The 12,600-nt window shown below is 40.6% G+C and overlaps 1 protein-coding gene across 2 annotated transcripts in view; it reads right to left on the bottom strand.

Moving 5' to 3' along the window:
* Window positions 1–4,525: 4,525 nt before the first annotated feature.
* Window positions 4,526–12,600, bottom strand: part of PCP4 (Purkinje cell protein 4) — a 67,902-nt gene continuing 59,827 nt past the window's right edge. For both annotated transcript variants that reach the window (XM_053386762.1, XM_053386763.1), the window contains one exon: window positions 4,526–4,883. In XM_053386762.1, coding sequence (XP_053242737.1) covers window positions 4,756–4,883 — 128 coding nt within the window. In that variant the 3' untranslated portion in view covers window positions 4,526–4,755. The remainder of the gene's footprint in view (window positions 4,884–12,600) is intronic.

The raw sequence follows: 12,600 nt of genomic DNA, 5'->3' as shown, positions 1-12,600 counted from the left end.
AGCTGCTATCTGTTAGTATTGAGTTGATCTCGAAATCCTTTCAGTGTCAATGGATCTCTAATAGAAAATTGTGTCCGATGAAGTGGACTCTGATGCATGAAACCTTAAAAATAGAAGTGGGTGCTGTAACGCTGTTGTTGGGGGGGGGGAAAGAATTTCAGGGCCCCTCAGATGAACTTGTTGGAAGGTAAGGTGATGATTCCATACAATTTGTGGATCATCTCACCTTTCACCTGTGTTATAAGGTAGTGGATTAGATTTGGTAAAACTTAAGGCTGGTTTGGAAAGCACAGAATCTCTTTGATGCTGTAATCAACTCCACAATCTTGAAATGTGGTGGTGACCACAGGATGGATTACAGCATCAGAGAGACTTTGTGCTTTCCAAACCAGCCTTTTGTTCGTGTGGAGGTTTTAGAGAGCTTCTTCAACCTGTGGACTCTATTCTCAGGCCAAAGGAAGTGGGTGTTGTTGTTAACTGGGTGTTCTTGGTTTCTTCCAGAATGCTATCAGACAGACTCTTGTGGATCTTCATTATTTAATCGCAACCCCTGCCCCTTATGTACAGTTTTCCTCATGCCTGCATACACTCTGCTGTTGACCCTCCTGCTAAGAAGTGGCCAGATTCAATACAGCACTTGGCTCCTGTGTCTTCACTACTTGTGTAGAAGGGAAACTATACAGAACACTTACGGTATATTCTCTTTCCCACATTTAAAACAGCAACACATCATCCACAGCTTGTATTGAGTTTGCTGGATCGTTCACCCCGCCTCAGAATAACAAGATGGTGTCCTGAATATTTCATGTATAAAAGCTGACTGGATTGGCAGCTGGATGATGTGATGTGATGTTATGGCATCCTCAATTTCTCCTCCTGAAGGGAGAAGACTAGTTAGGGGACAACGGCCAGTGGCACATGGGATACACAGCTCTATCCTCCAGCAGAGAAAAATGACTAGAAATGGCTCAGGAGGAACAGCTGTGGAGCTGCCACCAATCCCCAGCATCTGCCACCTAAGGCCATTGCCTCACCTAGCCTAATGGTAGGGCCAGCTTTATTAGCATACCATGGCCTTTATGTTGCTTACATATCTGCCCGCCTCATCCTCTATGCCAGGTTTCTGCAACCTTTTCCGAGCCAGGAACCATTTTCAAACTAAACATGCATTTTGGGACCCATTTCTTAATCTTTCACCATACCTTTGCATACTGGTAGTGCACCTAGCACCTAGCACTCACCTAGGATCAGGCCATGACCCACTAGTGTGTCACAACCCACCAGCTGAACACATGCTGTGAGGGATATAGTTTGGCCCAGATACCATTCCGAGAGACTAAATGCTGTGGCTCTTTTCATTCTGTACTTTGAGTGTAGATAGTGCATAATACAGCTGAGAATGGCTGTGTACTGTGACAGTTCCTAGCAAAGAATATGGAGATGAGAAGCCCCCCTTCTATGCAGTTTTCAGAGAAACATGGTGATGTAAAATGTGTACATTCTCAGCATAGGAGCCAACGTCAAGGGGCTATGGTCCCTTTGGCCCCCCCCATAAAATACTTGAGGGGGCCACCCCCCAAGTTGATGAGCATTGCCATTCAAATGGGGTGTGTGCCATGTCATATGATCAGTTATGTGGGGTGGGTTTTCCTTGCCCCCCCCAAAAAATGTTTTATTCAAGTTGGCCCCCCTGGTTCTTAGTCAACACATGTGAAAAAGAGGGCTGGATCAGAACAACCAACTCAGCTGAGTTTCTCCATTTTCAAAGTTGCTGGCCTACTGCTACTGCTTCAAATGGCACACACCTTTGTGTTGTAAAAGAAAGAAAAGATGGAACCCTCTGCCAGTCACAATACCAGCTGTAGCCATTACTGCCTCCCCACACTCAAAAGTCATTTGATATTAATCCCCACTATCACAAGTCCCCACATTCTCCTCTACTCACCTTTGTGGTGGAAAGAGGTTCAGACAGGCACTCCCAGCTGAATCATTATCATTTGCTTCAGAAAAGTAATGTGTTGTCTATAAAAATAATTCACCTATATTTGTTTGAGATATGTGCACCACCGCATGTTCAAGTATATGAAAATGGACTGGATAGCTATCTTTAAAGAGAGAAAGTGAGATTACCAGTGTCTTTGTTTACTTAATACTTAGCTCTAATGCTGGCCTCAGTGCAATTTGTAGGACCATTGAAATCACTAGGTAAACATATTTAGATGGCATGGCCCTTCCTGTAATTATAGTGACCTAAACCGCGCACCAAAGCATTCATCCTATTGTTATATGGAGGGAAGCCGCTCTAGGTTACACTTTGCAGAAAGAAACAGAGTAGCCATTTTATTGTCACGTCAGAGGTGCTGTTATAATCCCCAGTCAGAAATGCATAGGGCACAAGGCCTGGGTAGGCAAACTAAGGCCTGGCGGCCAGATCCGGCCTAATTGCCTTCTAAATCTGGCCTGAGGACGGTCCGGGAATCAGCGTGTTTTTACATGAGTAGAATGTGTCCTTTTATTTAAAATGCATCTCTGCGTTATTTGTAGGGCATAGGAATTCGTTCATATTTTTTTTCCAAAATATAGTCTGCGTCCCCGCAAGGTCTGAGGGGCAGTGAACTAGCTCCCTGATGAAAATGTTTGCTGACCCTTGACATAAGGCAACACAGTGGCTTGTGTCAATGCAGCCACACCAGCATCTTGTGACTGACAGGTGCTGGGAATGCATGACACCATCCCTTTTCTGCTGCCTTTCATTATGTGATCCCACCCAAAAAGGAAAGGTTACTGCTAAATATCAAGCATATAAGGTTGTGCTGATATAATTTTTTTTTATTGGCTCACCTTTGATATCTGCCAAGTAATCTGTGAGTTTGCATTTAAATGCAGGAGAAATTCAGTAAATGGCTAGCATTATAGGACAGCTTTCTATTAACTTGATATGCCCCACTTTTCACATTGAATGGCTTCTGACTGCTGTTATGGCAATATAACTGTCAAAGTCAATAATTCTAGAAATAAACCATCTCCATAGCTCTATTTTCAAACTAGAAGTTCCTATTTCTCTATATTGATCTGTTGTACATGTAGAATATTGGAATAATTTTATTGCATTATATTGATTGTAGCAGTATCTTGTCTAAATATTGTGACATTGTGACATTGCAATCCAGTTGTGGCAAGCCACCTTGACTGGTGTGTCTATCAAATAAATAAATAAAAATTTCCCTTGCATCTATTTGTAATTATGAAGTAATATTCAGGATATTGATCTGATTTAGATAAATATTTATGCCTTTGGAAAGAGATCCAGACATAGTTTTAAAATGTTAAAGCAGTCGTATTTTTAAGTATCACAACATCATTGCATTTCTGTAACTATTTAGACTGGAAGTTGACTTCTTTTTGGGAGCAGAGAACAATGGTTTGTCATTAGGTGGAATAGGTGGTGATCATTTGGCTGGAGGCACATTGCTGTCAAACTAGTGAATGTTCTAAGGTGAAGAACTCCAAAAGCAGCAGGAGGGCTATGGATCAGCTGTAGAGCACATGTTCTAGATGCACAAGGTCCTAGGCTCCACCCCTGGCATCTCCAGGTAGAGCTGGGAGAGTCCTGTCTGAAACCTTGGAGAGCCACTGACCATTTAAACAGTCTAATACAGCTCCTACATCTGTTTGGGTGTATCTATTATACCACCAAACTTATACCAGTTAACAGCAAAGACCTTTCCCAAAGAATCTTGCAAATTTTAGTTTAGTGAAGGTACTGAGAGTTCTTGAGCATCTCTGTGTCACCCCAAACCATGTTTTCTAGGAAGAGGGTATGACTGCTCCAACCGGTTTAAGTCCACAGTGCTGATAATCTTGAAGTGTTATGGCCTTGGATATATAGAGCTTATGTAACAAGTATATGAGGGGGAAAGCTTATCTAGGCTTGCAGATGTCAACAGGGTATTGAGAGGAAATCTCTAGTGGTTAGTGTGTTGTCACAGTGCAGATTGGAATGGGAAAAGATGAAGCGGAACCCAGATTGATTCCAGTTGTCCTGCACTATGTTCCACCAGCATACTGAAGCTATTGGTGTGCCCTCTGGAGGGCACCTGTGTTGATATTATGTTGTTTCTTAGGAACACATTGATCCTTGGATTCTCTGAGAATAAATTAAATACTTTTGGTGTATCCATCTTCTTCTCGAAGACACATCCCTCAAATCTACACAGAGCCCCCTCCCTCTACATTCCCTTCCACACCACCCAGCTCACTATGGCACTCTGCACATTCACCTCATTAAGGGAAAATATTGTCCATTGTCACATATGGCTGGCATCTGGATACACCAAACGAGGTAAGGTGAACTGAGAGTTTATGCTCTCATTCCTCAGCAAAAATAAGTTGATAACATAAGGTGCTGTGTTTATGTCTCCGAGCTTTAAGTGAAGAGGAAAATAGGCATCTGGGCTGTTTTTAATTTGTAGCACTGGGCTTGCTGGATTAATATAACAAGACAGATCAAGGCTGACAAGTTAAAGCAACTTCATCCTAACGTTTTATTTGAACATCAAGGGAAATGGTGAGTTGCAGAAGAATTGAGATTGGAGATAAACATACAGATGAAGTCACGCAACAAGCATACTTGTTTCAATACCCGCCGATGGACTTTTAAATAGTGGGAATTTCTGTACATGCATCTAGATTTATTTCTTTTTTCATTTCCTGACAGACCAGGAAGTGGTGATGGTGGGAACTGTGAGGTAGAGACTAAGATTTGGACCCGTCCTTTTTCTTCTGGAATTTCCTGAACTGAGACTGTATCGCCACTGCAGCTTTCTCTGTCTCTGGTGCATCCATGTCTATATCAAAGTCCTCTGGAACTTTCTTTTGCTCATCTGTGCCAAAACAAAAAACAAATAAAGGTCACCACAACTTGACACACATTTCAGACAGAAGAAACGGGAAGTGTAGAAGAAGAACCAGATGCAGAAGAAGAGCATGGTTTATTTAGTTAGTGAGATTTATTTTGTTTTTAAATGAGAAGTGTTCTTAGGAAAATCTCCGATTTTCATTGTATAATCTTCCTGCACAATTCAATCTAATGACAAATTAACTGATAAGGCATTCAGGTATTCCTCCTTGGGCACATTTTCAACTTCTTTGACACCTTCTTTTTTTAAAAAAAGCACATTAACCAAAATTTATCACATCAACCAAAACCCTCTACTAGTATATACTATATATTTCTGGTGTACATTCTCAGTATATGTTCCAATTTCCTTAACGTGACTCTGCTTATAAGTAATACGTGCAGTATAATCCTATGCATGTTTACTTAGAAGTAGTCCCAATGAGTTCAGCTGAGTTTACTCTTATGTAAAAGTGCATAGGATTGGATTATAATTGTAATCCCTGACAATAGTTATGTACATGTGTATATGGTGATGGTAGAGGGAAGAGGGAAGAGTTACACAATTCAGATTTACACAGCACACTCCCAGGTATTCTTTGGGAAGGAATTCCACAAGCAAACATTTAGGGCAATAAAGCAACACTCTGGACATGTTACTGAAATTGCAGCATGTGTTTAATGGATGGATGCTGCTGTTGTGAAAAATGCCCCTTGACCAGCATGAACACAGCAGCAAAGCTCATTTTTCCTCCAAACCTGTCTAAAGTAGACATTTCAAGGAGACACATTTAATCAGCTCTGGGGTTGACAATACAACCTTTCACAGCTTGTTGAACCTTTTTTCCCCCATTCTTATGTACAGTGCCAAGTAGTGCCAGTCTATTTGCTCAAAATGCTTCTAGGCTGCCATTAAGGATAAAGGGATGCTTCTCCATGTAGTTCTCTAATAATATAAATAATAAATTATTTAATAAAATATTTAATAAAAGCCAGCCATAAAAACAACAAACATCCAACACACACACACAACTACTAAAATGCATTACACAACTACAGCAAAGCCCATTCGCAGGAGAACAAAACAACTCCAGAGAAAGCAGGTCTTTAGAGCTTTCCTAAACACCTAAAATTCTGAATTGACAATGGTGGTTTCTGTCTTTTGGGGCTGGCAGCATGGGTGGCAGGGAGATCAACAATAGGTGGAGCCAGAGCCAATGACAGACACATTCTTTTTTTGTCCATATCCTCCTCCCTCCTGCCTTCTTCAAGGGCAACGCTAAACTGGCAAACAGTGCCACCTCATGGAATGGCTGTAAGGAGAAATCAGACAGGTGGATGTTGACTGAGGGCAAATTAAGGTGGGTGGGCCAATTTACTACTCACCCTAATGGACTAGCCTCCTGTGTGTGTGTGTGTGTGTGTGTGAGAGAGAGAGAGAGAGAGAGAGAGAGAGAGAGAATTTTCAGTTAGCATCTTCACTGCCTATTGATCTACTCATTAAACCCTTAATTCTAGCTTGTACTGTAATCCAACTGTAACTTTCTCCCTACTCAGCCTCCAGACCAATCTAGCCATTTTACTGCCACAATTATTTCTCAAATGTTTTGCTTGCCCAAATTTGACACACAAAAACTATTCTCTAAGGGCAAATAAAAACTATCTGATTCTGCCAAACTATATCCTGACACAAATTTTTATGTTTGCTCCTAAGGTCCAAGGAAATAAAGTTTTCATCGTGCAGGTGAAAAGAAACCATTTTGCATGTCTGAGAAGGCAGTACCATAAAAAATGTATCTTCTTTAGGAAACAAACCTCTTATTTATTCATGCAATAATAACAACATATTTAGAGCTGCTGAAGCAAACTAAAATGTAGATCATAGCCAAATCAGTTGGCATCATTTCATCACCCCAGCACCCTATTTCAAATGATATAACTGTGGAAGTAAATGAGCTATTTGGTCTAGCTGCAGACCAAATATATTTGCTTTATAATGTGTTTCTGTACAGCACAATCAATAAAAAGGGGATGGATGGATGGTGAGCAAACTCCTGAGATATGCAGTGTGAGTGTAATTACTCATGACCAAGCCTTCAGCTAATTTCTTGATTTACTCTTTAAGCTGGAGCTCAAATGAATGATGGCAATATTGGTAAATGAAAAGCATTCACCATTCCTCTCTAGAGTCATGAATACAAAATAATCTGTGCTTTTATGTGTGCCTGTGTTTAAGCGAGCTTTCCAAAGGTTTGTTTTAGAGAAACAAACATTGGAGGGATGAAATTACACTACTAGATCATTTGTCCTACTCAAATTTCAACTTACTATAACTGAAGGATAGAATTACAGTAACTGGTCTGGATTGGTTCAAAAACTTGTGTAAGACAATACAGTCCTTTGAGCAATAAAGATTATTTGCCATCTTTTGCCCCATACATTGTCTGACATGGCACTGACCATGTACACAAGGTGGAGCTCCTTTGGCTAGACAGATGTAAAATGCATGAGATTCATCATACATTGTGACTGATACCTTAGACCTGTGCTTCAGCCATGATATTTTTGTCTTCCTCATGTTCTTCACCAAAGTTCCAGTGCCAGTTTTCATAGGCTGCTGCACATAGAATCCCTCTCCTCCATCTATAAATAAGCCTCTACAGGTGAATTTGGGATGTGATCTAGCCAGTCAAGCACTTGTCTTATGTCCCATTGATTTCAATGAGAGAAACTTGAGAACTTGACCTGTTGACTAGGACATATGCAAGAAGTGCTCAAGACTGGTGGACTTTAGGCTTTTAATTTGACTGAGCAGCTCTCCCACTGAAATCAGCAGGACAGTGTAGCCTGTGCTTGGGTCTTAGCCTGTTATTTTTTTAAAGAGACCTTTTCAACCTCATAGATAGATAGTCACATCTCCCAGTAGCGGAAAACACGTGTAGTATTTGCATGAGCTCTTTGGAAACATAATAGGAAAAGGCATGTATTCCTTACATTGCTAAAGCAAACGGCTTACTTCTCTCATGATATTAATCACCAGGACATTTAGGAACTACATAGAAATCTTCAAGGAAATGCTCCAGTCAAGGAAATGATGAGATTGGATTTAGCATTCATTTATTTCTGTGGGTTCCATGCTTTCAAAACGTTTGTAACCTATGGCTGCAATCCTACATACACTTATGCATGAGTAAGTCCCACCAAGCACAGCAGACTTACTTCTGAGTAGGCATGTGCAGGATTGCACATTTAGTGATGTAGCATCCTTGTCACCCAGAGGGCTGCAAAGACTGCTAAGGTCCAATGTGACAATGTCCCTAGAAACTTGATCTACTCCGTAGGACTTGGGCAAGAAGACTCAGTAAATGTACCACTTGGACTTTGTTCAAAGCTTTTAATGCGACCAAGCAATTTCCCTAGGGGAAAGGATTTGGTGACCAGAGCATATTCATATTATCCATTAGCATCAAGTAGAATGATTCGATATAACTACCAAAAAAGGGAAAGAATAGAACTTCCTTCTATTAAGCTGCAAATTACACTTTGATCAAGGAGACGACTTTCCCCTTTTGCTTGGCCTTACTTGGGCAGTGCTGTATTCTTATCTCATGTGCAGAATTAAATTTTGATAAATGTACAGTAGGATGGCTGCTCTGTTCTGAGATTTAGAATGTTATTTCAGTTCAACCCTTTGAAGTATCTGGCTAATCTTTTCTTCCCAGTTGTAATAATGAGAGAGCAGGGATTATATATATACACACACATACCAGTGAATAATATGAGCATAAAAATGAGAAATAAAAGTAGTCACGAAATCAATGTATAATATTACATTTTAAAACAGTCTACAGCCCAATAGAGGCATAATGATCCCCATCCCAAAACAATTGACATGGTGAAAAATGTTTAGCTTTTTAAATGCTAATTCAGAGCTGCTCAACCGGGAATTTATTGCTTCTCTGCAATGACATTAGAAATTTTAACATGGCCAGAATAATAGGCCTGCATCTTACCATTGCTGTATGTCATTATCACAGAGTCAGCATGAGTGTGAGAGAAAGAAAGAAAAACACTAACAGTCCAATTCCAATGTCCCTCCACTAAAATACAACTGCATGGGTTGAATTGAAAAGATCCGAGGATCTACACAAGGACATATTACATAAGGAACCAACACAGTCTGGCATTTCGTTAAGACAGATGCCCTACGTTTAAGGAATTGAAAGCAAACACATCACTCAAGAAACTTAGAGGACTGGAGCACAGTATTTGCCTAAAGGAAAGTATAAGCTGAAAGTCCCATTTGTACACAATTTGCAGGACAGAGGAGAGTTGCATGATGCTCTGACTCCATCTTCAACAGATGATGATGACCATTTGAGAGGATTATTGTGTACCCAGGTAATTCAATTAGCTGCTAATGAAACACTTTGTATCTTCATATCTTATTTGACTGTAATCCCCTGTGGATGGCACCAGCCACAAGTGATATAATTTAATCCTCAATGAGATCTTTAAACAGGGGTAATTAAACATGTAATTATATATTATCTAGACAATTACCAGCAGAGAATGGCAGATATGCCATTTCTTTGGTTTTTCATTATACAGGGCCTTAAACGTTGAAGCCTGGCTTGATAACATAAGATCTGATCCTGCTAAAGACCTTTTGAAATGAATGGTCATAGTGTAGAAGTATAAGACTGGACTCCACAAAGCATTTACATGGGAGCCAGCAAACAAACAAACAAAACAAAGCACAATATTATATTGATGTTTTGTTTTGTCAAGGTAATGGACGATCCCTTGTGGACTCAGTTCAGTTAGCCATATTTCCACAAAATGGTAGGTAGAGACAGCACAAAGTCACTATGTCACAGCACCAGCCTAGAATAATCAATAGCTGAGAAACAATTTCTCTGAAGTATAGTTGGTAGAAGACGGGCACTTTTCCAATACAGTTAGCATTTGTGCCAGCAGAACTGGCAAATGGTATGCTGAAGTGAACTGAAGCAACCCAATGATAAAACTTCAAGCAAATATAAGGAGCACAATTCACACACAAAAAGTTAAAGCTAGCAAAATGCAAGCCCATTTTACCAATTTGTCAGGGAGCTAAGAAGTGGGGTAAAAATGTTTCCTCTTCCAATGGATTGACCTAACTTTGATGTGGCTTTGTGCTGCCATCATGTAGTCCAATCTGAGTGATCGGATGGCACTGTCAAATAACCAAATCTGGTTGGATGTGTGATGCCAAGGTAGTGTATTGCAAATGTGACCGACTGACTTACGAAAAAGGCGTTTAAAAAAAATCTGTCAAAGCTGAAGAACAGGAAAAGATGGAAGCTAAGAACACTACACAAAAAGGGGTAAAGAAAGGGTGGGGGTTGTGGCATTTTTCACCTCTCTCAAATCCTCTTTCATTTAGAAAATGCTTGTTGTTAAATATTCAGAACAGTTAACTTAAACAGTCATGTGTCATCACGGTCCATGTATTCAGAGTGCCAAAGGATACTGGAACTAGTCAGGTTTGATTGGCTCATAATCTAAGTGAAAGTACTTCAGCCTAATTAGAAATATATGTGCTCCTTTGACATGAATCTATAAATATTGCCTTTTTGTTCTATCGAGAAGGAGAGGCAATCAGTAGATTAACAATGCTGAACAATTATGTCTTTATTTCCCTTGGAAATTGTTATTTTATGGACTCCTAGGAAAATGTATCTATGAAAAAGAAGAAGAAGAACCCTACTGGATAGTGTTGAATCCTGTTTCCAGAAGAGCATTTGAAGTTAGAGGTTCTATTTAACGGCAATGACTAATTGCTGGTATCCAGCATCCTTTTAAACCCACCTAACTAGTACCCATCCTCACATCTTGTGGCAGCAAATTCTGTAATTACATTATGTGCTGCATGAATAGTGTTTCTGTCCATTCTGAATCTATTGCCAATCAGTTCCATTGCTCTACCAATGATATAAATTTTATGGAGGAGAGTGTTATGATCTGTCTGTAGCTCAGCGATGAGTGTAAGATAGAATAGGATCTCTGGGTGTTTGGAAGGAGATAAGCAAGGACTTACGATTCCCATTTGTTAAACAATGGTAACACCATCCTCCACACCTAATTCATACTGCCAAAGTAAGAAAGTTGGGAGGGGCGTAACCAGGAGGGGGGTTTTGCATTGAAAGACTGTGACCTTTGCTTATTTCTAGTGCTCAAAACAAATCCCTAGACTCAGAATTCTTTTGTTCTAAGCATATTTATTTTGCAGCAGACTACACTTGATGGATCTAAGGGTTGTGAGGCAAGGTTAGACCCTGGAGGCCTCAAGTCCAGCGATCCCTGCTGTAGCGTATACTGTACAAGACATGGAAGCAAGGCTACTAAGACAGCAAGGGAAACTTGTGCTTGTAGTACTATGGACAGCTCCTAGTGAGCAACTTGTTCCAATCAAGATGAACTGAAGCCTTAGGAGCTTCTGCCTCCAGTCCACCCCTTCCAAGATTTGCCCTCTCGCTTGAAGATTGGCCTAAAACCAAGTGCTTTTCCTCCCTGTGGCCACCTGCTTAGCACATCCCCAACAATGCTGGGCAAGAGCAATAGGGTGGGGTGCCCAGGCCAGGAGCCTAGTCCTGTTCCCCACCCAGCAGTGTGAAATATGCCATGGCCAGGCCACTCTCTGTTTACTTTATCCACACCATAACTAATTTCAAAACCTCTTTCATGTTCCTTGTTAGTCATCTTTTTTCTAAACTAAAAAGCTCCAAATGCTTCAGCCTTTCCTTTTATGGAAGGTACTGAAAACCCTCAATCATTTTGGTTGCCCTTTCCTGATCATGCTCTGCCACATCATTTTTCCTTTTAGGTGGGACAGGCAGAACGTCACAAATTCTAGTCTTTCGCCAGCTTCAGTTGCTATCTATTTGACGCTAACATGCTGCCTTGGCTCTTTAAAATTACAAATGGCCTGAGACAGAATAGCACAAGAATTGCCTCCTCTCCGCTACAACCACCATGAGAACCCCAGTCCAACTCAGAGGTTTCCTTCCCTGCCATCAGTGTCATGGAGGGTGGGTACCTGGAAGCTGCAAAACCCAGGATTTGATGTGGCTTCCACAAAGAGGTCACTACACCCCATTCCAGACACTTTTGGGTGGGCTGTGAATACATTTTTTTTTCTGGTGGGCTTTCCCAGAACTGTACCAATAATTCTTTATAAGATGTTGCTACTGGTTTCATCTGTTATTTTAGTCTGGTCTAGTTTTTCTCATTGGTTATGGGGAAAGTCTATTTTCAGTACTACATTGTCCATTTGTCTTATGTAGTTTTCAACTTCTGCAGTAAGCCATGAAGAAGTGGAAGGGCAGTATAGAAATGAATAAAGAACAGTAAAAAAGAACTGTGCACATTATTCCAACTGTGGCTGTGCCATCTAGACTGATATAAATGCATTGCTTCTCCCAAAAAATCAGTTGCTTCATTGAGCAATGGTAAGAATGTTAGATGAGCCTGCAGGATCAGGCCACTGGCCCATCTAGTCCAGCAACAACACTCTGCCCACCTGTGATTCCCAATTTATGCCAAACGCATCTCAAATAATTTGTTGTCAGCTGCCAACCTGGGCACCTGACAGCCCCCGATTATACTGTCAGATATAATTTCTTCCTTCTCCAGTTTTGGCTATATTTAAACAGGTCCTT

The sequence above is a fragment of the Podarcis raffonei genome, chromosome 4 (genome assembly GCF_027172205.1).
Source record: "Podarcis raffonei isolate rPodRaf1 chromosome 4, rPodRaf1.pri, whole genome shotgun sequence".
Taxonomy (NCBI): Eukaryota; Metazoa; Chordata; class Lepidosauria; order Squamata; family Lacertidae; genus Podarcis; species Podarcis raffonei.
This window is presented reverse-complemented; position numbering and strand designations above follow the sequence as displayed.